Source organism: Sapajus apella, unplaced genomic scaffold (genome assembly GCF_009761245.1).
Source record: "Sapajus apella isolate SASKATOON/1434 unplaced genomic scaffold, GSC_monkey_1.0 scaffold28, whole genome shotgun sequence".
Taxonomy (NCBI): domain Eukaryota; kingdom Metazoa; phylum Chordata; class Mammalia; order Primates; family Cebidae; genus Sapajus; species Sapajus apella.
In genome coordinates, this window is record NW_022436968.1 from 19,591,882 (window position 1) to 19,612,268 (window position 20,387).

The 20,387-nt window shown below is 36.9% G+C and overlaps 1 protein-coding gene across 3 annotated transcripts in view; it reads left to right on the top strand.

Annotated features, from left to right (window-relative positions):
- ATF2 (activating transcription factor 2) overlaps nt 1–20,387 on the top strand; it is a 91,500-nt gene that overhangs the window by 15,882 nt on the left and 55,231 nt on the right. For all 3 annotated transcript variants that reach the window (XR_004273299.1, XM_032292890.1, XM_032292889.1), the window contains exons 2-3: nt 429–528; nt 14,456–14,530. Coding sequence is in view for 1 of the 3 variants with exons in the window: in XM_032292889.1 (XP_032148780.1) it covers nt 14,499–14,530 (32 nt within the window). In the remaining 2 variants the exon portion in view is untranslated. The remainder of the gene's footprint in view (nt 1–428; nt 529–14,455; nt 14,531–20,387) is intronic.

Genomic DNA, 20,387 nt, shown 5'->3' on the forward strand with positions numbered 1-20,387 from the left:
GCTTTTTCCAAGTAAGCCCATAGACTGGGTCCCATGGATTTTATTGTTAATCTTCACTCTAAAAATTTTGATGCTTAAATTCAGCGCTACCATTTCACCTATTATCTATGACTCCTCTTTCATTTTTCTACTTTCATAAAGGTTTCATTGCCCTACTTCCATCCCGAAAACTGTTAATGACTCTAATAGTTGGTAATATGCCAAGCGTTATGGGAGGCTACAGGATAAACATCATCCTGTAGCGTTGACAATTTGGAAGGAGAACCTTAAGTTTTATATTGAAAAACATAGTATGGAAGGCAAAATTTACATGCATTTTTGAAGTATAAAGAAAAATTTTTTTAAATTTTACAGAATTGAAATACAAGAGGCTATTAATTTAGAACCACTTATAAGTTCACTCTCTTCTGCCTCTCTTTTTCCCTAAGGATACTAGATGGAAACTTGAGAAACGACTGCTTACTTGATAAAAGCTAAGGTATTCCTGGAAGCGGAGTAAATAAAGCTCATGGCCCACCAGCCAGAAAGGTAAGAAATTTTGAGCTTTTAACATTAGTTTCATTTTGTGATTATCCTTCAAATATTACCAAATTTAGTAGATGTTTCCAGACAGTTGTCTTAAGAATAGTAATGTCCTACCATATCGATAGTGTTTAGTAAAAGATGATTTTGAGGTTCAGCAAATTTGGAAATGTCTTTTTGGAGATAGAATGAATGTAGCATACAAAAGCACAATGAAGACTTAGGTTAAATATTTAATCTTGTTTAACATTCAGTTTCCTAAATTTATCTGACTAGGGACCCCCCGTTAGCAAAGGATTCTAATATAAACGTCTCACTTCTCCTAAGAATAATAATAGGAATTAATCTGAGGTATTTTCTGTATTTCAAAAATATTTTGGGCAGAAAGTTCACCCACTGTAAAACTGTTCAAGCTAACTAAAATGTCAAATTTATTTGCTTTTAAATTGAATGGTATCAATTAAGTTTTGTTACTACAGTTATCTCATGCTGATCAGAAATGGGAAGTTATACAGTCCCTCAAACATACCTTTATTGTACACCTACTATGTGCCAACCACAGAACGGTGATATCAAAGTAGAATTTTTTTGTTTGTTTGTTTGTTTGTTTTAAATCTCAAGCCATTTACAGTTTTGGGATGTAGCTTCTCAATATGGAAGGAAAATACCAATTTAATAAATGTAGTCTTGCATACAAAATCTTTCAGAACATGGTGATAAACTTTGTTAGATATATCAAAATACACAAGCAGATTGGCTTTTTTGTTACACCACGATCTGGATGTTCACATCAAAAGAGAAACTATGTGTAAATATATACTTATTCTAATTTTTACAAAAGTTGGGAAAATAAATCTATTAATACATATATATATTTGAAAAGCAGAAAATGTTAAAGCAAGTGTGTAAAGGGTGGTAACAGTGTACAATATTTTCTTACTCACTGGTACCTACATTAAATGATTTTAAGCTGCTTGACTAACTTAAATGATCGAGTTTACTAGCAGCAGTCATCGTAAAAGATAAGCTCCGTGAGGTCAGGAACCTTTTACCATGTTATTGGAGGCCTTTCAAGATTTGCATATTTCTCTGAGCTTACTCTCTTAATCTTCTATCCTGTTGATGAGAAGAGTGAAACTCTATCAAATATTTGAAGAGATTTGTTCTGAGCCAAATATGAGTGGCCAGTGGCTGATGACACAGCCCAGGAAACCTGAGAACATGTGCCCAAGATGGTTGGGCCACAGCTTGCTTTTAACATTTTAGGGAAACATAATACATCAGTCAATACATTTAAAATGTACATTGGTTGGATCCAGAAAGGTGGGACAGCTGGAAGTTTGGGTGGGTGGGGTGCTATGCTCTAGTTCATAGGATTAAAATATTTTCTAATTGGCAGTTGGTTGAAAGAGTCACTATCTAAAGACCTGGAATCAATAGAAAGGAATGTCTGGGTTAAGATTAGGGGTTGTGGAGGCTAAGGTCTTATCATGCGGATGAAGCCTACAGGTAGGAAGCTTTAGAGAGACTAGATTGTTAATGTTTCTTATCAGACTTAAAGAGTCTGTTCTGGGGTTGGGGGGATAGAAGCGGTGGCTCACACCTGAAATCCCAGCACTTTGGGAGGCCAAGGCAGGCAGATCCCAAGGTCAGGAGTTTGAGAGCAGCCTGACCAACATGATGAAACTCTGTCTCTACTAATATACAAAAATTAGCCAAGTATGGTGGCACACACCTGTAATCCCAGCTACTCAGGAGGCAGAGGCTGAGGCAGGAGACTTGCTTGAACCGGGAGGCAGAGGTTGCAGTGAGCTGAGATTGTGCCACTGCACTCCTGCCTGGGTGAAAGAGTGAGACTCAATCTCAAAAAAAAAAAAAAAAGAAGAATCTGTTCTATCAATGTTAAAGTCTCAACATTGAGGTCAAGAGTTCGAGACCAACCTGACCAATATGGAGAAACCCCGTCTCCACTAAAAATACAAAAATTGGGCGGACATGGTGGTGCATGCCTGTAATCCCAGCTACTCAGGAGGCTGAGGTAGGAGAATCCCTTGAACCTGGGGGGCAGAGGTTTCCGTGAGCTGAGATTGTGCCATTGCACTCCAGCCTGGGCAACAAGAGCAAGACTGTCTCAAAAAAAAAAAAAAGCCTCAGTGTTGATATTAATGATGGTCAGCTGTGCCTGAATTTCAAAGAGAGGAAGGTATAATGAGATGGCCTTCTTCACTGGTTTTTCAGGTTAACTCTGGAATACCCTTGGCCAAGGGAAGGGTCCGTTGGTTGGGGAGCTTAGAGTTTTATTTTAGTTTATAATCCCATGCTTTAGCAATCAGAGATCCTCAGAGAAACTCCTCAGTGTACTCTGCTTTATTGTTCAACATGCTGTCTCCTCTTTATGAAATGTCATCCCAGAATGGCTGATGCCTCTTGCTTTGAGAAAACTCAACTCAGGCATTACTTCCTTTAGTAGCCTTTCAGGGCCCTTTCCAGGATTAGCTAGGTATTCAGGGAATAGAAACTCAATCAGATAAATTCAAGTAAAAAGAGGATGGGACTCATACTAATGGTACTGGAGACTCTCGGATCCAATCACAAAACGTAGCTGGACATCTCAGAAACTATTTTCCTTCTTGGCTACATGATTTCTTACCTCTGTTTTTCTGTGCCTACTCCATTCTGGCTTTTATTAGTTTTTTTAATTAATACGAATATGACAAATAATGTCTACCGGTCCAAAAATACTGTTTTGAATCTTGATGCCCACCTCTGTGTGACTGATTTTTTCTTTCTACAGATTTCCTGAAGAGGTAGTCTGATTGGCTTAACTTGGTCAAGTATCTCCCCTACTTTACCTGAAGCAAGTATGTCAGGGTCATGGATATATAGGATTGCCCTTTACTGCACTGTTGGCACATCAGGCTCTCTAAGAATGCTTTGGAGAGATGATCAGCTCCAGTTTATTCCTTATGCTCCCATAGCATGTCTTTATCTTTATTATTATTATATATATGTATCTATATATCACTGAATTATTTTCGTTTTTTTTTTTTTTTCTTTTTTTGAGACGGAGTCTCGCTCTGTTGCCCAGACTGGAGTGCAGTGGCGTGATCTCAGCTTACCACAACCTCTGCCTCCCGGGTTCAAGCAATTCTCCTGCCTCAGCCTCCTGAGCTGCTGGGACTACAGGTGCGTGCCACCATGCCCAGCTAATTTTTGTATTTTTAGTAGAGACAGGGTTTCACTCTGTTGGCCACAGTGGCCTTGAACTCCTGACTTCGTGATTCACCTGCCTCAGCCTCTCAAAGTACTGGGGTTGCAGGCATGAGCCACTGCGCCAGACCAAATTATTATTTTCACTTTTTCTCTTCCTTACTAGTCTGATTTTAAGGGCAGGGGCTATATCTTATTCTTTAAAAAATATATATATATGTATTTTCATTAAAAAAAAAATCATGGTGACATCAAGCAACTCTTAATGTGGTATTGCATACAAAATAGGCAGTCAGATATTTTCCAAATAAATTTCATAAAGTAAATGATTTATATTGGAAATGTTCCGGAGTGCTATATATTTTGTGCTATATATTGTCTATAACATTTAGTATTACCAGTATTTTAGAAACTTGTTTTGAAACTTGAGTACATGCTTAAATGGTTAAGAATTTGCAATATTTATAGTTCTATCACCAACTAACTAGAAGGTCAGTCAAATTCACGTTTTAGAATCTGGTTCTTTCTTTTTTTTTTTTGAGACAGAGTTTCGCTCTTGTTGCCCAGGCTGAAGTGCAGTGGCACAATCTTGGCTCATCGCAACCTCCACCTCCTGGGTTCAAGTGATTCTCCTGCCTCAGCTTCTCTAGTAGCTGGGATTACAGGCATATGCCACCATGCCTGGCTAATTTTGTGTTTTTATGTTTTTAGATGGGGTTTTATCATGTTGTTCATGCTTGTCTCGAACTCCTGACCTCAGGTGATTCACCTGCCTTGGCCTCCCAAAGTGCTGGGATTACAGTTGTGAGCCACCTCGCCTGGCCAGAATCCGGGTATTTCTAAAGTTAGTCACCAGAAATGTGTTTGCTCCCTCCCATTTTTGTAGATGGATTTACCAGCACTATTTTCTGTAAAGTGAATTGCTTTCCTCATTTGTTTTTGATAGAGATGTAGGAAACTAAAATATAATAAAAAATAAAATAAAACAATATTTTGTGAATCATTTGAGTGATAGAATTAAAAATGGCATGGGAATATTGATACTACAGCCTAAAGCAAAACAGACTTAACCTACCTGTCATATTTTAAAAAGGAGCTAATAGAACCAATGATCACCCCTTGAGTCTTCAGACTTATAAATTATTCTACTGTAGTATGATTTTATTTGCTTTTAACCTTGCAGTACAGAATGTAGTTTTTCTATTCTTTAATATACCTCATAGCATGAAAATTATAAACAAAAAACAAGCAGAGAATTATTAGAGAATAAATATATCTCGTAGTGTTTTTTTCATGACCACTGCTACGTGATGCTAATTTTATAATGGTTATACAGTACACCCCCCCCCTTATCTGTGGAGAATAAATTCCAAGAGCCCCAGTGGATGCCCGAGACTGCAGATAGTACTGAGCCCTATACGTGTTATATTTTTTGCTGTATAGTAATGAGCAGGTAGCGTATATAGCTTGGTTGTGCTGGACAAACCGATGATTCACATCTCGGGTGGGATGGAGCAAGAAGATGCAAGATTTCATCACTCTATTTAAAACAGCACACAGTTTAAAACCTATGAATTGTTTATTTCTGGAATTTTCCATTTAATATTTTTGGACTGTTGACTGTGGGTAACTGAAACCATGGAAAGTGAAGCTGCAGATAAATGGAGGATTGCTGTATAATGAATAATTATAGTGCATATTATTTACATATAACTTAAACTCATTCTATAACTTTTTTCCTTTTTAATTTAATTTTTTTATATTAAAACTCTAAGCGTTCCACAACAAGACATTCTGTTACAAAGTCACAATATGTCCATGGAAGTTAGGAAGTTAACATTGATATATTGCTACTATCTAATCTGCAGGTCATATTTAAGTTTTTCCAGTTGTTCTGATGTACTTTATAGGAAAAGGATTCAGCCTAGAAGATCACATTGCAGTTATTTGTTATGTCGCATTGGTCTTTTAAAATTGGAAACAGTTCCTTAATGTTTCCTTGACTATAATGACTTCAGCACTTTTGAAGATTATTATGGCAGTTAATTTGTAGCATTTACCTCAATTTTGTGTTATGTAATACTTCTTCATCATTAGATACAGGTTTTGTATCTTCGACATGACTATTGCAGAAGTGATGCTGTGTCTTTTTTTTTTTTTTTTTTCTTTTTGAGACAAAGTCTCACTCTGTCACTCAGGCTTGAGTGCAGTGATGCGCTCTTGGCTCACTGCAACCTCCGCCTCCCGGGTTCAAGCAATTATCCTGCCTCAGCCTCCCGAGTAGCTGGGATTACAGGCGTGCAGCACCATGCCTGTCTAATGTTGCATTTTTAATAGAGACGAGGTTTCACCATGTTCATCAGGCTGGTCTCGAACTCCTGACCTTGTGATCCACCTGCCTCAGCCTCCCAAAGTGCTGGGATTACAGGTGTGAGCCACCACACCCAGCTGTTGCTCTGTCTTATTACATTCTATCAGTGGCACATGATTTTATTTCCCTTATTTCTAGTGGGGTTAGGTCACATCACTTGATTAAGGTGATGTTTGCCAGGCTTTTGTGTTGTAAATTACTTTTGCCCTCAATACTTAAGTTTTATAGGGAGATACAATACTTTGAGATGATACAAATATCCTGTTTCTTATCAAACGTTCAGTTTCTTTATATCAGTATGGGTTCATAGAACCCTGTTTATTCATGATGTAATCCATTACTATCATAATTTATTTTGATCATCAAATTATCCCCGATTTAAATCCTTCCTTACTTTCTGGCCAAATCTGGCAGCAATACAGGATGGGTCTTGAATATCTTGTGCCAGAAAGTAAGGAAGGACTTACTTCTCTATTTCCACTACAAGATACATCCTGTACTGCTGAATTGGAATCAGCCAGTTCTTCAAGAAGCCCAGGTCCTTTTTAGTGGAGAACGGTATTTACACTCTGTATTAGGCCATTCTTGCATTGCTATAAACAAATACCAGAGACTGGGTAATTTATAAAGAGGTTTAAATGGCTCCTGGTTCCACAGGCTATACAAGCATGGCACTGGCATCTGCTCAGCTTCTGGAAAGCCTCAGGGAGGTTTTACTCATGGCAAAAGGCAAAGCAGGAGAAGGCACATAACATAATGAGAGTGAGAGCAAGAGAGAGTTGCAGGGGGCACACACTTTTGAAAAATCAGATCTCCTGAGTACTCATTTACTATTGATAGGGCAGCACTGAGCCATGAGGGATCTGCCTCAACACCTCCCACCAGGCCCTACCTCCAACACTGAAGATTACAACTCAACATGAGATTTGGCAGGGACATATATTCAACCTCTATCACACACCAAAGTCTGGATACTAAGTGTGCTTATTGCTAATGAGATTTCAGTGTTCCTAGGCTCTCTCAGTGGACGCAGCTAGGGACATACATGAACATATATGCATATATATATATATATATTAACATCTATGTTTCTGTATCTTTATATTGAGAGCCGTAAGTTCCCACCAGTATCTCCAGATGTCATCTAATACCAATGTTCATTCTATATTTATAATTCCCTTCATCTGTAGTATGAATTCACTTGTACCTACCACATCCTTGATGTATTTACTTATTTGATCAATATCCATGTATTTACATAATGAATTGCCTGGTGCCACCAGGCACTCTCCTTTCCTCACCATCAAGTAAACGTCTTCCTGTTTGGGTCCTGACACCCTACGCTGGACTAGTTCCATTCCTATCCTTTACCTCATGTGGATGCCTCCTTAGCCCACTTGGGCATTGACGGCCTTTTCTTACCCATCTGAGACTCCAACATTAAATGCAGGGCTGACCACCTCCTTCCCAGCCCAACCCTTAACTCATCTATCCCCCAGTGGATGTCTTTTCACTCTGCTCAGACTCAGACACTCTGCAGTGGGCTGCCCTCAGGTAGCCTGACTGAGCTATCTCCTATGCAGACACTCTGTTTTCTCTGATGGCTTAACTTTTATGTGACTTTTAAGTTGTAATATATGTTTTGCCAGTTAATTTCTCCCATTTTCTTCTATTCATCTTTTCTTCAAGTGTTTTTCTTTATTATTCTTTCTTATTGGCATTTTATAATACATAATTCCATTTGATAATGTGTCTGTCTAATAACTCTAGAAATTCTAAAAGCCTCTCTGTACCATTAAAAGTGGTTTACATAAAATTTCTGTATAGTTGTTAGGTGTAAAATAGCAAGATATAACAGCTGGTAGGCAGAATATAGCAGGAGAAATATTTTTGTCCCATTTTTGACCTTGGATAAGTCACTTACTCTTTCAGACCTCAGTCTCCTCATTTGCAAAATGAATATTTAGGACTATATTAGTAACACAACAAGGTGCCTGATCAGAAACCCATGTCATAAGAAAAGGCCTGCACTGTATATTCAAGTGAGAGAATTTTAACTAACATTTTAGTTTTTAAAAATAGGCAGAGTCAGGTGCAGTGCCTCATGCCTATAATCCTAGCACTTAGGGAGGCTGAGGCAGGAGAATGGCTTGAGCCTAGAAGTTCGAGATCAGCTTGGTTTACATAGGGAGATCCTGTCTCTACAAAAAATATAAAAATTGGCTGGAGATGGTGGTGTACACCTGTGGTTCCAGCTACTGGTGAGGCTGAGGTGGGAGGATTGCTTGAGCCTGAGAAGTACAACCTGTAGTGAATCATGATCATGCCACTGTACTCCAGCCTGAGTTACATAGCAAGACCTCATCTTGGAGAAAAAAAAAAAAAATTGGAGGCTGGGCAGAGGAGGCATTTTACATAGAACTACAAGTGACCATTATATATATGAAAAAGTTCAACCTCATTAGTGTGTCAAGCTATGCAACTTTAAAATTAGTTTTTATTAATATGAGAAAAATGTTAAAAAAAATAATATCCACTGTTGGTGTTGGTATTGAGAAATGAGATCTTTCTCTACTGGTAAAGCAGAAATCAATACTGTATATTTGGAGGTCAGTTTAGCAATATAAATCAAAAGCCTTAAAAATATGACTTGACTTTCATATATGGCAGTTTCACTTCCAGAAGTTCATCCTGTGGAAATTATTACAGATATTGCACAAAGATTTGTCCCAAAGATATTCATTGATGATAAAGCCCAGTAATAATTATATGATGGAGTACTATATAGCCATTAAAAATGACATCTATTTAATGACATTACTGTTTAATTATGTGGCAGAATTTAGATAATTGCATTTTAGAAGAAGCAGTAATACTGTTTATATATATTTCTCTTCATTATCATAGTGTGATATTTTTAAAGTTATGCATCACAATACATTGACAAAACTAGACTATATACTCTGGAATGTTAACAGTGGTTACCTCTGATTGGTGGTATTCAAGGTGGCTTTTATTTTATTCTTTTTGCTCTTCTGTATTATTCTTGGAGGAGATTTAATGTTCCTTACAATACCCTAGTTCATTAGGTGTTGTTTAGTTTATATTATTGGGACATAACAAGTGATCTTCTTCTGAACGCCAATGAAAACTTCAGCTTTTAGCCAGGCATGGTAGCATTGCCTGTAATCCCAGCTACTTAGGAGGCTGAGGCGGGAAGATCGCTTGAGCCCAGTATTTCAAGGCTACAGTGAGCTATGATCATGCCACTGCACTCAAGCCTGTGTGTCAGAGCAAGATTCCGTCTCTTAAAATACACAGACATGTATACTCTGTCTCTCTCTCTGCAGCTTCAGGGTTTTTAAGAATTACGTAAGATTGGTCATTATTTATATAGGATACCTAATAGTAGAAATTGCTCTGTGTTGTAACAAACAAAATTGAAAGTAGAATTTAAACATGTTCTAAAATAACATGTTTTATAGCAATAAAATAGAGAAAATATGAGGAACATATACGTGTTCCTATGTGAAACTATCTTAGAAAACTGGAAAGAGGGCCAGGCACACTGGCTTATGCCTGTATTCCAGCACTTTGGGAGACTGAGGAGGGCAGATTACCTGAACTCAGGAGTTCGAGACCAGTCTGGCCAATGTGGTAAAACCCCATCTCTACTAAAAATACAAAAATTAGCTGGGCATGGTGGCACACACTTATAATCCCAGCTACCCAGAAGGATGAGGTGAGACAATTGCTTGAACCCGGGAGGTGGAGATTGCAGTGAGCCAATATCAAGCCATTGCACTCCATCCTGGGCGACAAGAGTGAGACACAGTCTCAAAAAAAAAAAGAAAATGGATAAAGAAAACTGGAAAAAGGAAGCCTTCACTTTTGTACTGATCTAAGTTCTGCAGCAGAACATCAAGCAAGTGTTCTCAGTTCATAGGATGCTCTTATGCCCATATTAAAATGACTGCCTATGACTTCAATATGTTTTGTAGATTTTTTTTTTCTTTTTTAGAATTTTCAGGGATTTACTCTTCCCTATTTTTCTGTTCTATCTCTTTAATCTTGGGAGTACTTATTAGTGCTCTTTACAATAGAGCTGTTTTCAGTTTTTGGTCATATTTTCCATTTGAAGTTAGAGAAAATAGTTTGTATGGAAGAATATTTATTTATTTCTGAAGTAACACATGTAGATAGCATACATATTAAGATATTTGTAGATTCATGTTTGAAAAATATGTTTATAGTTCTGTATTGGTTCTACGAGAACCACATACCAAGGTGAAATTTTAAGTGTTGAAAATAAAGCTTCATGTTGTATTTAATTTGGATAATTAAAGTGGATAATCAAATTGGATAAGTAAAGTGCCAGAGGCACTTTATTAAGCCCCTGCACAGTAGGAGATAGAGAGAAAGTTGCCATTTCAATCCTGGAAATTATGCTGAGTTTGTATAGGATGTGAAATGAAGAATCCAGCCCATGGTGAGATAGGAGGAGGGAAAAAAAAAACAGTGAATTTCACTGACTTAAGTAATTAATAGATACCATTTATGAATTTATGAATGGTTAAATGGTCATTAGCCCTGGTCTTTGACTTCATGCAGCTATGGCAGGAAGGTTATTTCATAATCCTTGAAGTTCATATTTTAAGGATATTTGTGTGTATGCGTGTGTATGTGAGTGTGTGTGTGTGTTTCTGAGATTGGGTCTTGCTCTGTCCCCCAAGCTGGATTGTAGTGCCAAGAACATAGGTCACTGCAGTCTCAAAATCCTAGGCTCAAGGGATCCTCCTGCCTCAGCCTCCTGAGTCGCTAGGACTAAAGGCACATACCACCATGCCTGGCTAATTTTTAAGTGTTTTGTTTTTTTGTTTTGTTTTGTTTTAATAAAGACAAAGCCTTACTGTGTTGTTCAGGGTGGTCTCACAGTCTTGGCACCACCAAAGTACTATCATTACAGGTGTGAGCCGTTGCACCTTGGCCAAGATTTATATATTTTTAAAACAGTTCAAGATACCCTTTTTAAAACAGCTTTTTGAGGTATACTTGACCTATAATAAATTATACATATTCAAAGTATACAACTTGATAAGTTTTGACTATATCTGTACACCCATAAAACCATCACCACAATCAAGATGATAAATTTGTCATCCCTCAAAAGTTTTCTCATGCCCCTTTGTAATTCTTACCTCCTATTCTACTCCTGTCCTTTGTCAACCAGTAATCTACTTTTTATTGCCATGGTTTTCATTTTCTAGAATTTTGTATAAATGGAATCATACAATATGATTTCTTAGACTGTCTCCTTTCCGTTGGCATGATTATTTTAAGATTCATCCATTCTTCTAGTATCAGTAATTTTCAAGAAAATCTCTTTATTCACTTAACAATGCTGTTGTCACTTTGAACCAAGTTATTAGTAAAAGAAGAGCATAACCAAGATACATGGACTTTTAATTTGGGACTTTTAATCTTTGGCATTTTAGTCTAGCTATTTTTTTTTTTTAAACCCACAAGGCATTTTAAACATTCCAGAATGAAGGTATTTTTTCTTATGTGTATTTGTGCAGTGACTGCTTCATAGTTACCTATGAAATTAAAGATTGTTACTTAAATAAATTTATTCCTGATTTCCTGATGTCGTTTGTTATTTTTTCTCAAAAAGGGGGGTTGTATTATTTTGCTTTTTACACACATTGGTATGACACTTTAATTTTAGCTTAACTTTTTGGGCATTTTACTTTAACTTTCATTTTTATGTTCATAAGTGAGTATATTTCAGCAATTTGCTTAAGATTTCTTCACCAGTATTGAAGAATTGCAAAGGAAGTATTTACAATTTGCTGAGAAATGGGAAGGTTGTGTTTTAGATTCTTCATAATATTTGAACCTTAGGTTACCCAAATTTACTGGTCTGTCTCTTTAATAAAAATCATCTGTTTATACTTTCCCAATTAAAGAGGTAGAGATATTTAGTATTATCTATTTCTTTGTTTGTTTGTTTGTTTTGAGATGGAGTCTCACTCTGTCACCCAGGCTGGATTGCAGTGATACGATCTTGGCTCACTGCAACCTCTGCCTCCCGGATTCAAGCAATTCTTCTGCCTCAGCCTCCCGAGTAGCTGAGTTGACAGGCATGCACCACCACTCCCGGCTAATTTTTCTATTTTTAGTAGAAACGAGGTTTCACCATGTTAGTCAGACTGGTCTCAAATTCTTGACCTCAGGTGATTCGCCTGCCTCAGCCTCCCAAAATGTTTGGGATTGCAGGTGTGAGCCACCGTGCCCAGCCATCTATTTCTTTAAAACCTTGGAACATAGAGGTTGGTAGCCTCTCCAAGATACAGAGTGACTACTTCTATGTGAAGTAAATGTGGACTTACACATTTTACAAATTACAGTTTCTTTTTTAATTTTTTAAAATGTATCCAACTGATAAAATTTATTTTAACAATTTAACAATCACTCTGTGCCTGCTGTTAGCAAGTAAGATACTGTGCAAATATAAGGATGACTAGAAACACCCTTATAATTTTAATAGTAGAAATAATAGAACTGCACCTGCCATTTTATCCAGTCCCCATGTGCCAAGCATTGTGCCATATACTTTACATACACTATTTTAAAACGCTTTATAACAACTATGATGTAGGTGATACTACCCTCGTATAATAGTTGGGGAAACTGAAATGCAAAGTTGTTTAGAACCTTGCACAATATTGTATAACTTACGAGTGGCAAAACCAGGTTTTTGGAGCCAATTCTGACTCAAAAGCTTATACTCCTTTGGCTATGTTATGTTTCTTCAAGAAGTAGTAGGCAGTAGAATGGGTGGCAGAAGCACACAGATTATATAATATATTACATCACAGAGCAACATAATGTGGATGCTGTAAGCAAGCATAAACAGCACAGCTTGTGGAAGAAATTTTCAATCTGGATTATGGGGAAGGTATCACACATAAAGTGCTATTTGAACTGGGCCTTGACAATATAATATCAGAGAAGGCAAACATTCATCTGGGAGGGTATATTTTGGGGAGAGCTAAAATAATATGCAACTGAGGGTGATTTTTCAGAGAATGACGGACAGTTTGATACTGTTAAATGGGCCATGGTGTATTGGAAGTAGCACTTGGAGGTAAGATTAGATACCAATGGCAGCTAAATTTGTGTCTCTCAAAGTATACCTTAAAGGTTGAGTCTAAAGGATTTAGATCTAAATGGATAATCAGATTTGTATTTATGGCATTCAGTGATAGTTTTGATTCTTAATTTGAGGTTGTAGAAAAGGAGCTCTGAGTTGGATGCTTGATTAGTTAATGTTAGCCCCATCACTGTCTTGGAAACTTCATGAAGGCAGGTACCTATCTTGATTTGCCAGTACATCTCCAGCATCTAGCAAGACATATTACTGCCAAGTACAAAATGGAAACTCAAGAGCAAGGAAGATAAAGAAATGTTGAGTTAAGAGAAATCAAAGAAACCAACCTTTAAAAAATTTTGCTTAGAACTCTCCTGGGTGTTTTGCATGGCAGTGACTTTCCTACCAGTATAGTTTTAGATACTTGCCAGAGAGTAATGTGATATATTAACTGTTCTCTGTGTGCAGTCATTGTCTTCTCCAACAATCTATAGTTCAACAAAATCTCCCTTCAACTATAGCCATAAGGGCTGACTTAAATGTTTCTTTCAGATTTTCCTGAGCATGATATTTTTGAAACTTCATTTATGAACAAAATTATGAAAAATGCAATTTTATGCACCATTTGCTTATTTGGATAACCATACTCTTATTTACCACTGGATGAGGTTTCAGTGAACATAAGGTGAAGCTATTGGTGGAGTTTAAAAATGAGTCATTACTTGTCCTTAAGATACAAATGGGAGCTGTTTATATAGATGAACTACATTGTGGGACAAATAAATTTTGATGAATTAGGCTGAGAAGCTGAACACCAATAAGTATGTTTTTTGACATAAAAAGCTTTCTGAAGAGAAATACGGAATTACTAGGTTTCATTATTCTCATCAGTGTTCAAAGTAAGGACCTTTTACTCTTTTAATGGCTGCCCTTCAATCACAGCCATAAGGGCGGAATTAAATGTTTCTTCCTCTTTTAATCCCTTTGGTGGAGTTGGATTATATTAATACCTATGTTTAGCACATTTGTGTAGGTGTGTTGATATTTCAAGAGTGGTACTCTATTATAAAAATTCTTAATAGTGACTAGTTTTGGGGTGACAGTGTTACAGAGAGTAATTTGAGCACTTTATTTTCTACTCTGTTTCAAGAATTGTTTCAGAACTATTTTTAACAGTATGAAACCACTTTGTTTTTCAGTATTCTTGCCACGAGAAAAAGAATGTGATAAGTTATTCAACTTATGAAATTCAAGTTACATGTGAATTCTGCCAGGTATGTGTGCAATATTGTTATTTTTAGCCATTTTTTACATTTTGAGTTATAAAAATCTTTATAGCTTGTTTCTATTAGGTAAGTATTTGTGGTGTTTTTTTTTCCATAAATAATAAGTCACTTATCCTGATACTCCTGTTGTATTTTTAAGTGATCAAATTAAAAGCATCAAAATACGCTTAGCTATGACAGATACAAACATGTTTTAAGGTTTTGATTTCCTCTAAAATGAGTTCTATTCGCCCCATGAGATGTACTGTGAAAAAGTGTTCAAGTAGCAAATAGTGATGGCAAAAATGCCATACTTTGGGTGTTCCCCTAGTCATTTTACGTTAGCATAATAAAGGCTCTGAACAGTCCTGCAAAAAAAAAAAAAAAAGGAAAAGAAAAGTTTATTTCAGCATTTCTCAGATTTGTTTGGCCACACCTTTTTTTCTGTAGTGCCTACTGACATCCTTGTTGAAATGTTTTAGGGAACATTGCTGTGAAGGGTTAACAAGCTACTATCTGAAAAAGACAGTTTTACAGAATTATTAGTTGAGTCAAATATATTTGCTATATATAATTTCTAGAAAGAAAACAAGTTGATGGAAGGGATAATTAATTGAAAACTTTTAAGTCGAAATTTAAAAGTAGGAAAGTAATCCTGACTCAGAGATGTCTTCTTGCAGTTGTTTTGTTTGAATCAGGATCCAAAAAGGTCCTTAATTTGGTTGTATGTTTATTAAATTTCTTATAATGGAAAACAGTAACCCTCTTCCTCTGTTTTTTTTAAAATCTCCATGACATTTACTTGTTCAAGAGACCAGGTCAATTTTTCTAACTTACAGTGATTCATCTTAGGATTTTTTGACTTTACGATGGTGGGAAAGCAATACAGTCAATATACTGCTCAATTCATGGTGGGGTTATGTCCCAGTAAACCCATTGTAAATTGAAAATATCTATATTGGATTTGGGTGATTGCCTCCTGGTGTTGGTGTTTGACTTATTTTTCTGTCTCCTGAATTTCCTTGCAGTTTGGAGTTAGGGAGGCTTGATAAGATTAACTTTTGATTTTTTTTTTTTTTTTTTTTTTTTTTTTTGCGTGTCCTGCCCCCAAACCTTTGGTATTAATTTAAGACTAATCTATGAATTCAGCTGCTGTCAGCCTGGTCCAGCCATTATCACGTTTCTGTCACCTTTTCTACTAATGGTTTTAAAAATCAGACATTGATGATAGTTGCCCAGATGCATTATTTTACTAGGGATTAAAGTGGATTGTTCTTCCTCTTCTTAATCCTCCTGCTTTGTCTCCTCCCTTCTCCTTCCTCTTCCCCTTTCTTCTTTCTCCCCTTCTTCCTTCTTCCCTCTTCTTCCTCTTTCCCTCCTCTTTCCTTCCTCTCTTCTTTCTCCCTTGTTCCCGCTTCCTTCCTTACTTTCCCCTCCTTCCTCCTATGCTTCTCCTTTTCCTGTTACTTCTCTTCCTCCCCTCTCTCTTCTCATTCTTTCTTCTTTATTTCTTTATTATTTTTTTTTTTGGAGACAGGATATCACTCTTGCCCAGGTTGGCTTGCAATGGCACAGCACAATCACTGTTTACTGCAGTCTCGACCTCTTGAGTTCAAAGGATCCTCCTACCTCAGCCTCCTCAGTAGCTGAGACCACAGAAACATGTTACCATGCCCTGCTATTTTTTTTTTTTTAAGTTTTTTGTTGAGATGGGGGTCACAGAGATTTGGTTATGAGAACCTCCCAGCTCTGACTTTGTGACCAAATGGCAGTGCTTTTATTCTTACTTCGTTGACTGATTGCAGCATCTTGGGACAACTCTGGTCAGTTGTTTCCCATTGCTGGTGTCCTCAATCTGGTTTTCCCCTCAGTACTCCTGAGGTAGCCTCAGGGACTCTGAGAGCCATCAGCTCTCTGCAGCCCCTTGGGCTGGTAGGCAGATGGAATCTCTGACTCCAGGATCTGTATGCTGGGATCTCACATTTTTTCTTCTCCTGCATAGACCCAACAAGAGGACACAGGGGAATCACTCTTCAGCGGGGCCGTGAATGGGCCTGTGCAAAGAATGGGTGGGTCCTCTGGTGTCCGCTGCTATGGCAGCCCCCAGCTCAGGAACTGTCTCAGATTTCTGCTTTTTTTTTTTTTTTTCTGTTTAGAGACAGGTCCATTCTGTCACCCAGGCTGGACTGCAGTGGAATGATCACAGCTTATTGCAGCCTGGACCTCCTGGGCTCAAGGGATCTTCCTGCCTCAGCCTCCCAGGGTAGCTGGGACTACAGGTGTGCACTGCCACGATGCTGCCACGAGTGACTGTTTTAAATTTTTTGTAGAGACGGAGTCACATCATCTTTTTCCAGGCTAGTCTGGAACTCCTGGGCTCAGGCCATCCTCCCACCTCAGCCTCACAAAGTGCTGGGATTATAGTCGTGAGCCACTGCACCTAGCTAAAGTGGCAATAGTCTAATTATTTTATTCTTTAGATTTGTTGAAATTCTATAAAGGACTTTTCCTTCATCAACTGTTTGGTTACTGGAAATACATTTTATGCATAAAAGGCAGAATAAACATTCTGGTCTTTTTTGTTTGTTTACCAGTTTTCAGATGAGGGTAGTTTCTTAGTTGTTGGGCTGCATGACTTGTCTGTCAAGCCATTATTGGTTTGCTGTATGCCAGGCTTTCTTTCAATCCCTTACTTCACCTCTACTTAGATTCCTGGGAAAATGAGTCATTTTTTAGATATACAGTTGTTCCTCAATATCTGTGAGTGATTGGATCCAGGACCTCCTGAAGATACCAAAATCTGAGGATGCTCCAGTTTCTTATATAAAATGGTGTAGTATTCACATATCACCTATGTACATCCTCCTGTATACTTTAAATCATCTCTAGATTACTTATAATACCTAATACAATGCATATGCCATGTGAGTAGTATTTATACTATATTGTTTAGGTAATAATGACAAGAAGAAAGTCTGTACATGTTTAGTACAGATGCAGTTTTTTTCCCACATATTTTCAGTCCAAGATTGATTGAGTCCATGGTTGCAGAACTCGTGGATACAGAGGGCTGACTGTACATATTCTTTTATTTTTAATTTTTTTTTTTATAGTGTGTGTCCTTCTCAAGGCTTCTCTAAGGTTTCCTGGAACACACTGTATCTGGATGTAGTTACCTGTATAATTTTTGTCTTTTTTCCTAGTATTAGGTTAGATATACTATTTGCTTCTTTTTTGCTTTTTATTCTGTATAGTACAGAGAGTACTATATAGAGTAAAATCTGTTTTATCAGTCTTTTGTGGACCTTTTATCTCCTGTTTAAGAAACCTTTACCTACTCCAAAATCATGAAGATTGTTTCCTATTTTTCTTCTAGAAATTTGCACTTTGCCTTTCACATTTAGATCTATGATCTGCTGTGACTTAATTTTTAGTATAATGTGAGAATTCATGGAGTATTTTTAAAAGTTATGATTGCTTAATTGACATAATGTTAAGGCTCTGAAAAGTCCTGTAAAGTGAAGCCTGCACACTCAACATTTCCCAAATGTATTTAGCTAAGCCTTTTTTCTATAATAGCTACCACACTTTGGGAAACATTGATCTAAAACAATGATAAGCTAGTGTTGTCAAGGGAATATTACATAATTATTATTAGTTGAGTCAAGTATTCTTGCTATATAAAATTTCTAGAACCAATTATTGAAAAGACCACCCTTTTTTCACTTAAGTGCTGTTGAGCATTTGTACAAATCAGGTAACCTTATGTGTGGTTCTATTTCTGGACTCCTTTCTATTTCTTTATGTGTTTATCATTGGACTGATACCACACTGTCTTAATTATTATAATTTTATAATGGGTCATGATGTCTGATATAAAAGTCCTCTAGCTTAATTACTATTGTTCGGGATTCCCTTGTTTATTTGTTGTTTTTTACATTTTGTTACAAATTTTAGAATCAGTTTCCACACATGCATAAAAGCCACTGGGATTTTTTTTCTTTCTTTATGCAACAGAGTCTCGCTGTCATGAAGTACAGTGGTGCAGTCACTGTCAGGAAGTGCACTGGTGCAGTCTCAGCTCACTGCAGCCTCCCTCCACCTCCTCAGGTTCAAGTGATTCTCATGCCTCTGCCTCCCCCAAGTAGCTGGGACTACAGGCATGTGCCACCATGCCCAGATAATTTTTGAATATTTAGTAGAGACAGGGTTTCACCATGTTGACTAGGCTGAAACTTGTGACCTTAAGTGATCTACCTGCCTTAGCCTCCCAGGGTGCTGAAGAACAAAATTGATACAATAATTTAAAGATACTGAATTTTTTTATTTAAAGATACTGAATTCATGATTTAAAACCACCCAGAAGAGAAAGCTTCAGGCTCAGATAGCTTCACTGGTAAATTCTTCCAAAATTTAAGGAAGAATTAGTACCTATCTTATGCATATTTTTCTGGAGAATAGAAAAGAATTAACATGACCCAACTCTTCTTAGAAAGCCACTGTAACCTAGACACCTGGAAAGATTATTTCTCATGACATAGATGTAAACATCTTAGCAAAAGGGAGGATTTATTTCAGAAATTCTAATTGGTTTGTCAATTAAAAATCATTCAGTGTGATATACCACATTAAAATAATAAGGAAAAAAACTACCTGAATAGATGCAGAAAACTGGTTTGATAAATCTCAATGTCTACTCATTATTAAAACTCTCAGGAAACTAGAAATTGGAGGAAGCTTTCTTAATCTGATAATGGGTATCTGAAAAAAATCTGCAGTATCTGCGTTCCCCCTGAGATTTAAGTGTATTTTTAAGACTAGGATCTGCACAATACAATAAAGCTAATAAGCACAGTAAAATGAGGTATGTCTGTACCAGGAATTCTCATAATGTGAGAGGGGTCTGTGAAGTCAAAAACATGTTCATAATAAACCTAAAATATGTACCTTTTTTAAATTCTCATTATCTCACAAGGCTATGATGCCATTTTTTAGCGGGTACGTGATGATGTCACAACAAGTTGAATACCAGAAGCACATATGAGAATTCAGCTGTATTGCTCTGTTAAGCCAGACTTTAAAGATTTGCAGAAAATGAGAAATATTGCCCTTCTCACTAAATTTTTTGTTTTGACAATATGTTTAGTTTTAAAAAATATATGTTAACATGCAATGAGTTCATTGTTATTTTTAAATAAATTAGCAAATTAATATTTTTAGAATTTCTCAGTTTTCATTGTAGATGTTGTCATTATTGACAGTACATAAACAAAAAAGTTCTTTGGGAGCCTAAATTTTTAAGAGTGTAGAGGACTCTGTTTGAGAACTGTGGGTCCATACTGTTCTCCTCACTTATTATTTATGTAAGTTTTACTAGTGGTCACTTACAGCAAATCTTGTTAGAATACTTTGCTCTTACTTAAAAATTTAATACCAGTATTCCTTAGTTTGTGAACATTTAAAAAGCACTAGAAGGATAATATGTTATATAGATAAATCCCGGATATCATGAGAAGATGTTCCAAATTTAGTTGTAAAATAGTTTGTAATGCTTACAGATTGTGTCGGTCAAAAATTTGTAGAGGATACAAGGGAATGGCTTGTCTCTGGTTTTTTTGATTCTGCCTTGTAGTGGCACCACCAGCCGGTATTTGCTGCTAGTACACTGTGATTCTCAGTATCTGTCTCCGTCTCAACTTTTCAGGGCAGCATTTTGACCTCAATTCTCTGATGGATGTAAGAATAGTTGATAATTTTCCGTTTGTTTAGCTTGTTTCTCATTAAGAGAATAGGAATGATGACTTTCAAGCTCTTTATGTGGTGGACCAGGAACCAGAAGTCTAAACCAGTGTTTCCCCAAGTGTCA